This window comes from Tiliqua scincoides, chromosome 3, assembly GCF_035046505.1.
Source record: "Tiliqua scincoides isolate rTilSci1 chromosome 3, rTilSci1.hap2, whole genome shotgun sequence".
NCBI classification, from domain to species: domain Eukaryota; kingdom Metazoa; phylum Chordata; class Lepidosauria; order Squamata; family Scincidae; genus Tiliqua; species Tiliqua scincoides.
Window position 1 is genome coordinate 219,819,934 of NC_089823.1, and position 16,471 is coordinate 219,836,404.

Genomic DNA, 16,471 nt, shown 5'->3' on the forward strand with positions numbered 1-16,471 from the left:
CTCACAATCTAAAAAGATGCAAAAAGAATACCAGCAGACAGCCACTAAAACAGACAGTGCTGGGGTGAGGTGGGCCAGTTACTCTCCCCCTGCTAAAAAAAGGAGCACCCACTTGAAAAAGTGCCTCTTACCCAATTAGCAGGGGTAACCTAAGTGAGAAGTAGCAATCCTTTGGCATTTTGTGGTTTCTCAGACCCAGTGGCAACAGTTGCCACATGTTGTACAAATATACCACTCTCCTGTACTAAGGACGTTTCATAATTTGCAGCAACAACTGGCTATGCTCAGTTCTGACTGAATGGAATCAGTAACATCCTAGGACTGTGTTGCTGGAGTGATGGTTCAATTATTTTTAGTATTGACTATGCTTTTTATTATTGAATGGAATTAATGTATGTTTAATTTAACAGAGGCACGTTCAGCACCTTAAACATAAAAAGGCAGATAATCCACCTGATGTATGGAAGGTGGGTTAAAATAATGCACTGAATAAGTGTTAGATGTGCTTATTCAGAGTCGCTTTCTTCCTGAACACACAGGAGGAAGTTTGGAACACCTTGATGGAGGTGGAATGCGGAACATACTGCAACTCCTGTGTTTTGAATGTCTGCTACTATTATTCCTGTATCTATTTCACGGAAGGAGCTTTAGGTTTCTTGAAGACTGCCTGGCAAGAGATTATTTTAGCCTTACCTCCCAGGTCTACTATAACATTGTTACATGACACACACTTGCTCCCAACTTGAGACAAGCCCCTACCACTTGTATTCCTCTTAAACAATCCCTTGTGATCCTGTAAAATAAGTGCGACTTGTCCTATCAGGGCAGAGTTTGGATGTGACATAGCCCCCTGGCAAATAAAAGCATGGAACAGAAGCTTTAAAATTCATTTATTCATTTAAGAATTTCTAACCCACCTTTCCCCCCAGCGTCCAAAGTGGCACTTAAAAAAAGTATCATAACATAATAAAATGGTTATAGGCATTTTAAAAAAGGGAGATGAAGACAGATGAAACCAATAAAAACCCAACCAGCAGAGAGACCAAGAGAGAGAGAAGGGCAAGGTGAGCCTTCCTAAGCACTGTGTTCCACCATTGTGGTGTGGCTATAATTACAGCTGTGTGGTCAGCTAATCGTGTTTGCCCAGTGCACTGAACACAGTGTGCCTAATTTTTAATTATCTGAATAAACACTGCTTCCCTTTATGTCAATAGATGGTGCAGTTTCCATGAGCTAAGGGCCAGTTTGGTTGTGAGGAGCCTTAAGAGTTATTTCCTTGTGCTCCTCCTTACTCAGAGAGGCAGTCATAAAAAGCATTACCTTGAGCCTATTATTGTTAGTATTTATAGAACACTTTTCAAGAAAAAGCACAAAATGATTTAGTATCCTCCAACACTTTTCCCATTTAACAGTACTTTACCCCCACTAAGTAAGGTTTTGAACCAAATCTCAGGTCTCCATATGGTAGTTTTAATTGGGGGGAAAAAAGCTTCCATTGAAAGCTAATGGAAATTTTTTCAAATAAAAATAGCGTGGAAGGGGCCATGATCAGGATCACACCTGCAGCATAGCAGAGACCAAAAGCCCCCCATCACTCTGTGGTTTTGTCACATTTCAGAGCTTCCTCTCTTGCTATTTATAAACAAAAGCAATCCCCCATTAGAGCCCCAAAGGTGCATGATTAGCCCCAGGTTAAGTTTGACCCTTAAAGAACATCTCAATTGACTTTGAATTACAGCTGCTAAGGACTTGGGAGCACTACTCTTAAAACATTACTGGCTTCACAGGCGCTTCATAAAGTTCATACACTGCAGGTGAAAGCCATTTCTACCCAATGTTGCATATATGCAACAGGGACCAAATGTGTATACCTATGGGCCAGGCAAAAATGGGTTAAAGATCTGATTGCATTGTTTACTTGATTTAATGCCTCTTTAAAATTCCTTTGCGTCATAGGGCCAAACTACATGTAATGTTGGAGTTCCATAATTGGAACTGTATCTTAATTTTGTAATTACAGATCTAGCCTATTTATACACAAATTTTTTATGCACGGATTTGACTCAACATGAATGGCCACTGCAAATGAGAAGGAATGTGCTGATCCTTGGAGAAGGGGAAAATGCACCCCTTTAAAATTAGTTTACAAAACTGAACAGTCCTTTAACAATAGCCTCCTTAATGAGAGGGGGGGCAGCTGGCTGACAATGCATCAATCCTTCTCTCCCCAGTGGACCCCTCCCTTCCCCCTGAGTGCATGAAAGAAAGGTGATCCCTTTGCATTGGTGAAGGGCTTGGGAGAACGTGGACAACCTCCCTGGCCCTTAAAAGACCTTCTAAGGCCTCGGAAACAGGCCTAAAAAAGAAAAAGGGGAAGGGTTGCGATGGCACCTCCTGCCACAAGGTGCCGCCCGGAGCATTTGCCCCTCTGACCCCCCCCTCCATATGTCAGTGCTCTCAGCTGCTAATAGGTTTCTTTGAGTAGGAGGAGAATTTGAATTGGGAGCACATCACATGCTGTGCATCTGTTTTTACAAAAAGTTACATTGGGAGATCCAACAGACATAGCATATAGTTTGGCTACCTGTTCCAACCTAATTAGTTTCTTTGCCAATACTGAATACAGCTCCAGTCTATTAGAATCATTCCAGTTTTGTCTTGTCTCCAATGAAGTGGATTGAACTTAACATTCATATTGCTCAAATAAACTGGGTCCATCCATACTGGAAGCTTATTTTAAAAGTGTACTTTAAAAAAAGCCTGTTCTGAATCATCTGCCTCTCCTCCTTCATGAGGTCACCTATGAGAGATTTTGACAACAGCATTGGCTCCTGATGGAAGTTCATACACAGAAGATTGGCTGCATTTGCATTTAACTCGTGCAATTGCAAGACTGAGGGCCCAGTCCTATCCAATTTTCCAGTGCCAGTGCAGCTGTGCCAATGGGGCATGCAATGCATCCTGTGGTGGGGAGGCAGTCACAGAGGCATCCTCAAGGTTTGGGAACATTTGTTCCCTTACCTCAGGTTGCATTGAGGCTGTACCAGTGCTGGAAAGCTGGATAGGATTGGGCCCTGAGGCTTCCTCTGTACTGTAGTTACTGTAGCCTCTGAGGCTGCAATCCTATCCACACTTACCTGGGAGTGAGTCCCACTGACTATAATGAGACTGACTTCTGAGTAGACAGGCATAGGACTGGGCTGGACTGGGCTGACTTCTGAGTAGACAGGCATAGGAAGCCCACCAAAGTTGTGGGTGAGATGTAAGGTGCAAGCTTTTAGTGTAGTTTTTTTTGTCTTAGTTTTTAGCTTTTCAACTTATTTTAGTTTCAGTTTTTAGTCATAGTTTTCTGTTTTAGTTGTCAGCATTCGTTTTTAGTGTCAGCTTTTAATTCTTATTTTTCACCCGCTATTTTCAGTTTTATTTTTTTGTTTCTTAACTTTTATTGGAGTCTTTAGTTTTGAAGCATTAGAGATGTTTTTATCCCTGAGCTGTAGTTTGGACTATGGCATTCATCCCAGAAAAATAACCGTTGTAGTCTAGTATAGAGACTTGAGCAGCTGGTAAACAGAAACTTTTAGGGCAAAATCCTAACCCCTTATGTCAGTGCTGAAAGTGCAATGCCACTCTGAGGTAAGGGAACAAACATTCCCTTATTTTGAGGAGGCCTCTGTGAGTGACACTCAACTGCAGGCTGCAGCACATGTCCCATTGGCACTGCTATGCCAGTGCTGGAAAGCACTGACATAAGGGGTTAGGATTGCACCCTAAGTCTCATAAAGCTAGGTGAGTCCCAATAGAGCAGTGGTACTCAAACTTTTCTGGCCAATTGCTCCCTTGACCCCCGTGGCTGTTGGCCATGACTCCCCATCATGTTCCTGAGGGCTGGAAGTGACATCATTAAACAGGAAGTGACCAGAAATATTAACTATATTAATTATATTAAATATAATATTATAATATATTTATTATAATATAATATAAAATATATATTAAGTATATTAATATTAATTATATTAATCATATTAATTAAATGCAGGTCTTAAAAATATATTATTAATACACAGCAATATACATGCTTTATAAATGATCAGCTGCTGATCACTGTTGGAGACAGGATGCTGAAGTAGATAGATTTTGTCTGGTCCAGGAAGACTTTTTTTTAAACTTTGTAAGCATACCAATAAGATTGTTTATCCAATGAACTTTGTGAACAACCAGTTTGACCAACATTACACACACACACACCCCTGTGGACCCCAATCCAACTAGTCATTTCTCCCATTCTCCTTGGATAGGATTGAACCCTTTATTAATTAAATTTAATTAAATTTTTCCAGCAGCTGGTGGGGAAAACAAAAATAGACCATGAAAAGACATCAGAGCTGATAAGGGTTTGGTTAGGAAGCTGATTTGTCTCCTATATTAGGAGTGCACAGCTCAAGCCTATGCATGTCTACTCAGAAGTAAGTCCCATTAGAGTCAATGGGGCTTACTCCCAGGAAAGCGTGGATAGGATTGGGCTGGCAATCACTTCAACAATGGCTGATAAGTATTCCCTTCAAATAGCAAGATTCATCACTTTAAAAATACAGCCTTTCCCTTTCCTCTTCAGTCAAACAACAAGGTTAATAAATAACTTTTAAAACAGTACCCTTTTTCTGCTCCTGGCCAAGTAAAGTGTGTCCTTCTCTCTCCTCCCCCCCCCCCCTTTGCCAACTGCATGGAAACAACTTAAAGACCTCTGGTGACTGGTAAAATAGGAAGTGTTTTGTTTGGGGAGGGGGAGGAAAGCGAGAAGGTTTGGAGATTGGAAGGGGGGAGTGGAAGAGGGAGGGGTTGAAAAGAGAGATTTCACTTTGATGAGAAGTGATCCCAAGCTGGGAACTAGGATCCAACCAGACAAGGATCAGGGAGGGTTAAGGACTGCAAGCCGAGCATGCTCAGAAGAGGGCGGAGAGGCAGCAACCACTCTTGAAGTTGAGCAACTCCAGTTTCTTCTGCTTTAAAAAAAAGCGCAGAGGATGGGCAGAAGATGGGCTCATATTCTGCCCAGGGGTATGACTGTATGGCTGCAGGAGGACATTCCCCCGCCTCCCCTTTGAGTTCCTGGCACCTCCCTAAAACTGTGCCACACAGTTTGAATAATACTGTAATAGAGTATCATTTTTAAAAAGTGGGTCTTTTTAAAGAGCTCAAAAGTTTGGGAACCACTGCATTAGTACATGTTGTTGTAAGCCAGCGAGAGGAACAGGCTTTGGCAGTGAGACTGCAGTGCTGCAGCCTTTTGTGGTAGTACTGATGCAGTTTATAAAGCACTATTGTATTGGCAACCTTCAGTCTCGAAAGACTATGGTATCGCGCTCTGAAAGGTGGTTCTGACACAGCGTCTAGTGTGGCTGAAAAGGCCAATCCGGGAGTGACAATCCCTTCCACACCGGGAGCAAGTGCAGTCTGTCCCTGGTCTGTCTCCCTGGCTATGGGCCTTCCTTCTTTGCCTCTTAGCCTCAGACTGTTGGCAAAGTGTCTCTTCAAACTGGGAAAGGCCATGCTGCACAGCCTGCCTCCAAGCGGGCCGCTCAGAGGCCAGGGTTTCCCACTTGTTGAGGTCCATCCCTAAGGCCTTCAGATCCCTCTTGCAGATGTCCTTGTATCGCAGCTGTGGTCTACCTGTAGGGTGCTTTCCTTGCACGAGTTCTCCATAGAGGAGATCCTTTGGGATCCGGCTATCATCCATTCTCACGACATGACCAAGCCAACGCAGGCGTCTCTGTTTCAGCAGTGAATACATGCTAGGGATTCCAGCACGTTCCAGGACTGTGTTGTTTGGAACTTTGTCCTGCCAGGTGATGCCGAGGATGCGTCGGAGGCAGCGCATGTGGAAAGCGCTCAGTTTCCTCTCCTGTTGTGAGCGAAGAGTCCATGACTCGCTGCAGTACAGAAGTGTACTCAGGACGCAAGCTCTGTAGACCTGGATCTTGGTATATGGCGAAGTTGGAGTGTCCTCTCCAGTGCGCGAAGCCTGGGTAAAGAAGGTATGGAGGATAGGCTGTTACCCATGCAGCAAATCCCCCTTCTCCACGTCGCTGGAATGGTCCAATGGAAAGGCAGAAGCCAATACGGTTGGTTCCAGTGGCGTCGCAGGAGTTGCCAGAACGTGACTGTGTTCAGCCATGAACTGCCTAAGAGACTCCGGCTCCTGATTTTGAGCACTGTCCCAGCATAAACAGGATGTGAAACAGAGCCCCGTTAGAACTCTTTCAACTTAGGTTTTGCTAGGGAAGCATCTTTGAGAACATGTTTGCTGAAAAGTGGGGCGTTAATGGTGTTATACCAGATGCTGCCAGCAGCTGTCGCTGCGTCCACTTCGACGACAGGCAGAGCCTTCGCAACAACCCGGAACGTTCGTAGCTTGGGCCATGCCCTCGCTTCCTCTGTGCCTGGATACCAGCAGTAGGTGAGGCTGCAGGTGAGTTTGCACGCTCAGCAGGAGCAGCGGGCAGGACCAAAGGAGGCAGCGCGCCTGGGTGATGGGGAGCAGAGCAAGAGCCAGCTTTGCAGGCAGAAAACAAGGGTCAGGGGCGAGGCTGGGGGCTGGAGAAGGAATCCGGAGTGGCTCCTTTGCCATCTAGACCAGGGCCATAGCTAGGAGGGGCCAGGGGGTTTTTCCACCCCCAGCCAGCAGTTTACCCCCCCCCCCTAGAATTTTTTTCCAAACCTGTCCTCTTTTTGTTTAGTCTGGCGTCAGTTGGGGCTGCAGGTCCTGCTGGAATCTTCTTGCATTTGCAACTTCCAGCATTGCAGGTCACTTTTAAATACCCTTAAATATGATGCACCTTGCATCATGTTCAAGGTCTGGCTGGCAGCACCTTGAAAGGGCAGTTTATTTTGGTAGGGGCTTTCATAGGAAGGCTTTTTCCCTGTATGGAAACCTGGTTCCTGTTTCTTGCATGTATTCAGACCCCAAATAGAAAGACAGCGTACCTCTCAGTAAGTTGAAGGCTTTAATCCTGTGCATGCTTACCCAGGAGTAAGCCTCCACTGAACAAAGTGGCATCTGCCCAACGATCCATATACCCAATAGGGCCCAAACATTTACATTTGTGGGCCAGGCAAAAATGGGTTAATTCTGAGAAAACACGTACACTGTGTGTATACCTTCCTGCACCTTACTTTAGATAGTTATGATCCCTGGTTTATGTGAAGATACTAACTATATGTTCCTACTTGAATCATAGCATTATTACAGTTGGAAGGCACTTAGGAGGTCATCTAGGCCAACCCCCCTGTTCAAAGCAGGCAACAGCTCAATGGATCCCTGATAGGTGATCCACTCTCTGCATGAAAATTGCCAGTGAGGGATAGCAACTGTCATGAGACAATCTCAGTGCAGGGCAGCTCTTACAGTTTTACAGAAATTCTCTGGATGAAGAATAATGTTAGAATGTTTAAAAAAGACCCCTAAAACATCTGTGTTCTTAAACATAGTACCGTATGCCAAATGCAGAAGACAAAATTAAGAAACCCAGGTTATTATCCTCTTTGCTTGTGTGAAAGCACAAAACAGATTCTCGCTGAACATACCTAGGGCTTTGGTGTGTGAGTGCACCCTTGGTTCACTCTGCCAGTAGAACTTTGCTACCCACTATTGGTCTGTGTGCATATCTTATTGTTCACAGTTTATTTTCTAGAACCCATTTTAGATTCACTTTCTTAGGGGGTTTGGGTCAGATGAAGAAGCACTTTGATCTGGCTCAGATAATACTGGTAGGGAAAAAAAAAGAACTATGCAGACAGACTAATAAAATCTGGCAACTTTGCACATGGGCACATTTTGCTAGCAAGAGATAAATAACTGTAACTGCTCTTACAGTTATTTATCTTTACTATGTACATAAAGGAACAGTGCCCTCTAGTGATGAAGGGAAAGCATTAGACACCTTCATATTCTCAGACCAGCCCAGGTTCTCAAAGGTTCAAACATTTTACTGCAGCAACCCATTTTTTAAAACAGCCTATCAGGATCCACCCTGGGGCCGGAGGTGATGTCATTAAGCTGGTGATGATCAGAAATAAGCACTTTGTTCTCATTCAGGTATGCATTCATTTTGGTACAAATAAAAACAAACTGAATTGGGGCAATTCAGTTCAATTTTTATTCATTTCTAAATGAGGGTCTCTATATGAGTCAAACTGAACAGCACGTGAATTATTAAGTTTGTTCATAACCCCTATTTGTTTTTGTACTTGGTGGCAGGAGTGGGGCTTATCTTGAAGCACAGCAGAGCAGTGGGTCTTTTATTCTTTTTAAAAGTTTTTAAAGTTGAAAAGGAGTATCAGAATTCCTCCTGGTGGCTACCTCCCAGCAATTTCCCAGAGAGCCAGGGTGGTGGTAGTGGTTTGGGAGGTGGACTTAGACCTGGAAGATCTAGGTTCAAATCCCCCCCTCAGCCACAAAGCTTCCTGGGTGACCTTGGGCCTGTCACTTTCTCTTAGCTTCCCCCAACTCACAGGGTTGTTGTGAGGACAAAAGGAGGGGAGCAGCTGTGTACCCTGCCCTGAGCTCTTTGGAGGAAAGGTGATATAAAAATGTGAAAAATAAATAAAAATAAATGTCCATGTCCCCTCCCCTCCTGCGTGTTTCATTGATCCAGGGCATGGGGGCAAGGACGGTGGACACTAACTGGGGCTGTTGTGTTTTCATGGGGGCTACCATTTTCCCTCTCACAATGTCCAGATTAAAGCAACTATGGAGCATTTCAGGAAAAAAAATAATTCTGACCCTCAGGAGGCAGCTCCCAAAAAGAACTTAGCTACTCTTTGCTAATATTGGCAGAGACAGCACAGAAAAGATGCTATCTTTTCCCTTCTCCAAACAGGGGAAAAATAGTGGGTCATGAAAAATCCAGCCCCTGAACAGGAAAAAAGAAAAGAACTTTTTCCCCATTTCTAAGGCAGGCACAGAAACAGAGCTGTTCTCCAAATAGGAAGAAAGGAGCTTGTGAGGGTTGCTGCTATGGAAGTACTCACAGAGACTACAACTCCCACAGGTGTTCACATTTGATCCATGTTGCGTATAGGCAACATTAGGCAGAAATGGCTGAAGTGCCTTCACCTTTCTTCCTGTTTGGGGAATAGCTCCATTTCTTATTACAACCCTCAGTTTGGGAAGTGCTTCCATAGCCTTTAAGCTGCAGTCTTCAGTGTAAATGCAAGATTTATATTTCAAAGAGATTCAAAATCAAATCTTCTTTGATCTGCTTTTAAATTAAATTAATAAGCTCTTCCATTCTATCAAAACTAAATAAATATTTCTCGTCAGGGCCTTCTCCAGTCCTTTCTCCTCCCTGGTTTCTCTTTACATTCTCTTGGCCTTGGCTGGGCCTCCCCCCTTTCTGGGCCTTGATGCCTTTAAGGGGGGATTGGACAAGTTTCTGGAGGAAAAATCCATTATGGGGTACAATCCATGATGTGTATGCGCAACCTCCTGATTTTAGAAATGGGCTATGTCAGTATGCCAGATGCAAGGGAGGGCACCAGGATGCAGGTCTCTTGTTATCTGGTGTGCTCCCTGGGGCATTTGGTGGGCCACTGTGAGATACAGGAAGCTGGACTAGATGGGCCTATGGCCTATCCAGTGGGGCTGTTGTTGTGTTCTTAAACTACAATTCCCAGGAGGCCTTGCAGGTCTCTTGTTATCTGGTGTGCTCCCTGGGGCATTTGGTGGGCCGCTGTGAGATAGAGGAAGCTGGACTAGATGGGCCTATGGCCTGATCCAGTGGGGCTGTTCTTATGGTGTCACCCACCCAGATTGGTTGCCATCTGGCTCTTAAGCATCCTCTTCTGAGAGGTAGGAAGGATCCTGAAGATACTTCCTGTGCCTGGCTGCTCCTCGGCCACTCCAGTGTGTGCAGGTGCTCTCCGCTCGAACACATCTTGCCCTTTTTGATCTTCTCAGCCTGCACTCAGCCATGTGCCCAGTAGGCAGTCCACTTCCTGCATCAGATAAGTCCAGTGCAATAGCATACAACAGTGGTTCTCAAACTTTTCTGATCCTTGTAGCCATTGGCCACGGCTCCCCATTATAACACCTCACCTCAGTTACCCCCAAAATGGGGATGAAGGTGTTATAATTATACACTAGAAACAAGGCTGCCAGCACTCTGATGCTGCAATCCTAACCACACTTACCTAAGCGTAAACCCCACTGAACAAAATAGGACTTACTTCTGAGTAGACCTGGTTAGGATTGTGCCCGGAGTTTGTTAGCAGCACACCTGGAGGGTTTTGGAAAGGGAGGGGGGAAGTGATGAATTTGCAGGAGGGGAAGACTTTGTTTTGTGTGTATCTGCTAATTGCAAACTGATCCAAACTGAGACATAGAGACTGTTTGGCTGGAATCCTAACCCCACTTTCCTGGGAGTAAGTCCCATTGAGCACAATAGGACTTACTTCTGAATAGACCTAGCTAGGATTGTGCCTTTTGTCTTACAATAGCAGCCAACAGAGTACCTCCCCCCCCCCAAAAAGGAGGCAGGAGGAAAAAGGCTCATACCCCCTCCCCATAAGTACACTTATGCATCTTGCCAGTCCCTTCATGGGATCTCACTTAACATACGTAGTTATGCATATACATGTGCTGTTCTATGTGCAGTTGCAAGTATAAGCCCAGAACTTACTGCATGTAGATCTGCCCGCAGTCAAACAGTGTAAACCTGTCCAAGATTAGTGGCAATGTTTGTGCGCATGTTTGTTCATGGTGAGAAGTAACCTGAAAGTACAGTGGTTTGGAGAAGACCAAAATTTTGGTCTTCTCCAAGTCATGGGCGCCGGTCTCATGGAAAATTGGTAATGATTCCTTCCAGCAAGTAAAATCCTTTAAGTACCTTGGAATCACTTTTCATCACCGCCTTAGTTGGTCTGTCCATAGGAAATTGGCTATTTTTTCAACAACACTTCACCTTAACGCAGTAGCTCGTTTCCACTTCAATTGTGGAAACCAATATATTCCTGCAGCCCTCCAGGTATTTCAAGTTAAACTCTTAGCCAACTCCTGTATGGAGTTCCCATATGGATTGAGGCCGCAAATAAAGAACTGGACCAGGTAGCGTCCATTTTTTTAAGGCGCATTCTGGGCGTGCCAAATTTAATTAGATTATTGACCATGGTCTTGGAACTTGGGATCCATCTCCCTTCCACCATGGCGTGGTCTTTAGCCTTTAAATACTGGTTGCATCTTCATTTAAACTCCCAGCCTGATCCCCTCCTCTATGACCTTTTAAAAGATTCCTATACCTCCAATTGGTTCAGACTCTTTGAAGCTAAACTCCAATCCCTGGATATTACCTTAGAATAACTTGCCGACACTAGTCTCAATCAGGCCCATTCCATCATCAAGACCAGACTTTTGGAAGTTGAAACCCAGTTATTATTTTCTAACATCAATCCCACCTGCTCCCCCCATTACTTTGGCCTGCTACCATCCTCTGGCCGCGTTGCCAATTATTTTAGGGAACTAATCAACCCAAGCAAGAGGTGGGCTTTTATGCTTGCCAGACTCAATATTTTTCCCTCTGCAGTTTTCGAGGGTAGATTCTATAATGTTCCGTTTGTTTGCAGGAATTGTAAATTCTGTTCCCTGGAACCCGATATGATGGTTCATATTCTGTGTCATTGCCCCACTCTTCGACCACTTCGTGATACCTTCCTTGACCCAATCTTGTCTGCCCTTTCTGGCTCTCCTGATGATTTTTTCTGTTCCCTTTTGGAAGACGATTTTGTGGCTACCACTGACTTGGTTGCTGACCATTTGTTGGCTGTTTTAAGGAAAACATCCTCATGTGTTCCCCCACCATGAATTTTATGTTGTGAGTAGAACCTTGTGGTAGATTGCATGTTCTGTTCACAATTGTTTTAATGCCAATAAAGGTTCTCGACTCAAAGTACAGTGGTTCTCACACGTTTTGTACCGGAATCCACTTTTTAGAATGAGAATCTGTCAGGACCCACCGGAAGTGATGTCATGACCAGAAGTGACATCATCAACATCATCAACATTTTTAACAATCCTAGGCTACAATCCTACCCACACTTAGCCAGGAGTAAGTTCCATTTGCTATCATTGTTAAAACCATGTTCATAATAGCTTGTTAAAAGTACAGATCTGTAACATTTCGCCAAATGCAGTTACATGCTATGGTGTCAAGTCTAATATATTAAAAATAAGATATTGAAATGAATGGGGACCCACCTGACATTGGCTCACAGCCCACCTAGTGGCTCCTGACCCAGTTTGAGAAATACTGAGATAGTAGCTATTATATAGTAGCCGATAGTAGCTGAAAGGCAGCCCAATCCTATGCATGTCTACTCAGAAGTAAGTCCCATTAGAGTCAATGGGGCTTACTTCCAGGAAAGTGTGGATAGGATTGGGCTGTAAGGTCCAATCCTATCCAATTTTCCAGTGCTGGTGCAATTGTGCCAGTAGGGTGTACTCTGCATCCTGTGGTGAAGGAGCAGTCACTGGGGCCATCTCAGGGTATGGGAACATGGGTTCCTTTACCAAGGGGCTGCATTTTTGGCTACAGCAGAGCTGGAAAGTTGGATAGGATTGGGCCGTAATGCATTTGCTAATGGTTTCAGACAAACCAGGTGTAAAAAACACAAAGACAGTATTTTCCACATATTAACTTGCTTAATGTATTTTTTTTTTGTTCCATTGTATTTACTGCTCTCCAGGTTCTCATCATCCTTTGAACATTTTCCAGTTGTATTCAAGACTTATGTATATGATACGGTTGAAATGGATTTTTTTGGGTCTGTCTCTTCTCTCTCTCGCATTAACAATATGGTACGTGGTCCTTCCACCACCACATGTGATAGGGAAGACAAACTCTATGTACTTCTATGAGTATGAACCTATCTACAAACAGAACTTTCTCTTCACATTGCGTGAGCGATTAAAATGTGAAGATGATACATTTTTGGTCATCTTGGTGACTTCAAAGCCTACGGATGTGAAGGCAAGGCAAGCCATTAGGCTGACATGGGGTTCTAAAAAATCCTGGTGGGGAAACCAGGTTCTGACATTGTTTTTATTGGGCCATGGAGTGGAAAGAGATGACTTAAGTTTATCAGTAGAAGATGAAAGCATTCTCTACGGAGACATCATCCGTCAAGACTTCCTTGACACATATGACAATCTTACCTTAAAAACGATAATGGCCTTCAGGTGGGTGACTGAGTTTTGTTCCAGTGCTCGGTATGTCATGAAGACCGATTCTGACGCTTTCATCAACACTGGCAACTTGGTGAAATTTCTTTTAAACTCGAATGCCTCAGAAAATTTCATGACCGGATACTTGCTTATAAATAATTATTCTGTCAGATGGTTTTTCTCAAAAGTCTATATTTCTTATGGTGATTATCCATTCAAGCTGTATCCTCCCTACTGTAGTGGGCTTGGTTATGTTCTTGATACCAGACTGGCTCGCAGGATTTATGGAACAATGAGTCACATCAAACCTATTAAGCTTGAAGATGTCTATGTTGGTATTTGTTTAAATGTACTTGGTGTTGACCTCTTTGTTCCAGGAGATGCAGAACTCTTCTTTTTATACAGAATTAACTTTGATATTTGTAGGTTTAGGCACTTGATTGCAGTCCATGGTATATCTCCACATGAAATGATTGAATTCTGGCAGAAAATAACAAAAGACACCTCATCTCCTTGTCACTGACTCCACATTATCTTAAAATCAGTTCACTTTAAGCCCCATAGTTAAGTTTTAATAACTAACAATCCAGGATGTTTCTAGTGAAAATCACTAGATACCTCACACTTTCACCTTGTTAGGGACCAGCGCATGGCTGAAAGTGAAAAAAACAAAACAAAAAAAAGGATGAATGTCAAACAGTAGCCTTATTTAGCTTATTATTTTGGTCAGCAAAGAAACCACAAACAACTATATAACACATGCAAATGTGTGTGAAACCCAGAAAAAATAAATAAAAGAAAAATAAAGATGTCGAAGAATTTCATGGAAGTTTGGAAGAAATCAGACAAACGAGGAAACCACACAGATGAAATTTGAAACATGGCTATAATTGAAAATGGCTGAGAGATCAGAGTGATGAAAGTCAAGAGGTTAATTCTAAAAATAAAATTTTAGAAAGTTGGCATGCTAGCCCCAGTCTAATGGTAACAGCGTGACAGCCTGTTGCTGCAGAATGGTTAGCAAGATAGACCCTCAGCTTGGTCTGAATGGTACTCCCTAAGTCAGGGGTGTCAAACTCATTTCATATGGAGGGCCAAATAGGATTCATGATGCCTGCTGAGGGCGGAAGTGATCTCATCAGATAGGAAGTGATGTCATTAAACATTATAACCAAAAATAAGAACCTTTTCTCACTTAGGAAATCATTAGCTTCAAATGACAGAAGAGGAATTACACAAATCTTGATCATATTTCAAGAGATAGGAGACCAAAATTTTCATGTGGGCTGCCCTTTCAGCAGTAACATCTCAGCACTGATCAGCAACTGAGAGCCTGAGGGCTGGATAAAAAGCGTTCGCAGGCCGTGTCCAGTCCCTGGGCCTTATGTTTGACACTTCTGCCCAAAGTGGTACTCCCTCTTAAAGAGCAAGTTTGCAGCTTGGGAGTCCTCCTGGACCCACACTCAGATGGCATCTGTGGCCAGGGGACTTTTACCCAGCTTCAGCTGGTGTGCCAGGGGAGGATGTACCTGTGTCAGTCGGATCTGGTAACAGTGGTCCATGTCTTAGTGATATTTTGGTTAAATTACAGTCTGCGTGAGGCTACTCTTGAAAATGATTTGGATGTTACAGTAAGTGCAGAATGCAGCAACTCGGTTGGTCACCAGGGCTTGGTGTGCTGGATCTGCTATGCTGTTGCTCTGAGGGCTACACTGGCTGCTCATTTTTTCCTGAGTCCTATTCAAGGTGTTGGTTATCCTATCCTCCTTGGGCCTGATCTGCCAACATGGGATCCACTAGGACTTGTGCTAGAAATTTAGCAGGTGCAGGTCTGAGTAGACCTGTTGCATTGCCTGGAGCTTACCCCGGGACAAGGGGATGAATGTTCCCTTACATTGAGGAGCTCACCAGAACTCTTAACTTCCCCCTCCGAATGCAGTGGAGCCTGCACTGGCGCCACTGCATCAGTGTGGGAGAGGTTGGATAAGATTGGGCTTTTAGAAGGAGACTAGCCTCGTTTCTTCACTAAGGGGGTTCAGACAAGTTTGGACTCTTCCATTTCAGAGGACATTTGGAGCAAGAGATCATCAGTTTTCCCAATACAGGTCCAACCTTGTTACACCCGGATTTTTTGTACATGGATTTGACTCAACACGAATGGCCACTGTAAATGAGAAGGGATGTGCTGATCCCTGGAGAAGAGGAAAATGCACCTCTTTAAAATCACAGATTAAAAAAAACTGCTTTTCTTACTGTTGTAGGGAGACAGTCAGGCAAGTGATCATTCCATGCCTCAGCTGAGCCAGTCAAAGGAAAGGGGTCCTTTGCATTTCTAACTGCTGACTGCCTCTCTACAACAGTAAGAATAGCTGTTTTTAAACCACAATTGTAAAGAAACACACTTTTTAATTTTTTTTAAAAAATTGCTTTTATTTAATACATTTTATGGTATCAGCAGGGAGTCCCAGAATCAAACCCCTGTGAATATCGAGACACGACCTTATTAGGAGCAATGGAGGGGCAAGAAACCTGGAAGTGGGTATTTAAATCTGTTTTTCCACTGTTTTTTTATCCACAGATTTTTTTTTATCCACTAGAGGTTCTGGAATGGAACCCCAGCGGATAACAAGACATGACCTGTACTTATCCAAGCTTTTTTGCATTCTTTGAGTGATGCATGTCTGTTTATGCTGCTGTTCTATTATGCTTTTAATTGCTTTTTATATTGTGTATATTTTTTATATTGTGTGAATTATTGTCTTCTTCACCTATGCATTGTAAACACCAGAAGATGGTGCTGGGGGACTGAATATTAATACTGAATGTTGGAAAATCTGGGCATTCATATTTTAAATAAAGCAAATAAATAATGTTTGAATGTTCTCAGTTTTTGTTTACCCTGTATTTTTATTTTTTAGTGTGCCATTCATTGGTTAGTGTCTAAATAGGAAATTTTGCTGCTGTGTGGTTATTCTCAAGTTCGCTGGCTTTTTTTTTTTATAATCCTCAGACCGTATTGGTTTTATTATTGTGTGCTGAAGTTGGCAGCTTCAAATAAAAAACTCAGGAGAAATAACCATAAAAAAAGAATCCTCAAAAGCAAAACATTCACCAAGTGATAGGGCATTCATATTGCTTTTGTGGATATTGTTTTGTACTTTGATAGCCAACTTTCTCGCTCCGATGCCGCCGCAATGCAGCCTTGAAGTAAGGGAACAAACATTCTCTTCAGAAGGTCTCCATGACCGCCCCCCC

The 16,471-nt window shown here is 43.3% G+C and overlaps 1 protein-coding gene across 1 annotated transcript; it reads left to right on the forward strand.

The window, feature by feature from the left end:
* Positions 1-6,384: 6,384 nt before the first annotated feature.
* On the forward strand, positions 6,385-16,102 carry LOC136644627 (UDP-GalNAc:beta-1,3-N-acetylgalactosaminyltransferase 1-like). The gene is made up of 2 exons (XM_066620649.1): positions 6,385-6,469; positions 12,739-16,102. The coding sequence occupies exon 2, from the start codon at positions 12,783-12,785 to the stop codon at positions 13,737-13,739; it is 957 nt and encodes a 318-aa protein (XP_066476746.1). The 5' UTR covers positions 6,385-6,469; positions 12,739-12,782; the 3' UTR covers positions 13,740-16,102.
* The last annotated feature ends 369 nt before the right edge of the window (positions 16,103-16,471 follow it).

What these genes read in the sequence shown, in the direction of transcription:
- LOC136644627 (XM_066620649.1), top strand. Translation starts at nt 12,783, where the DNA reads ATGTATATGATACGGTTGAAATGGATTTTTTTGGGTCTGTCTCTTCTC.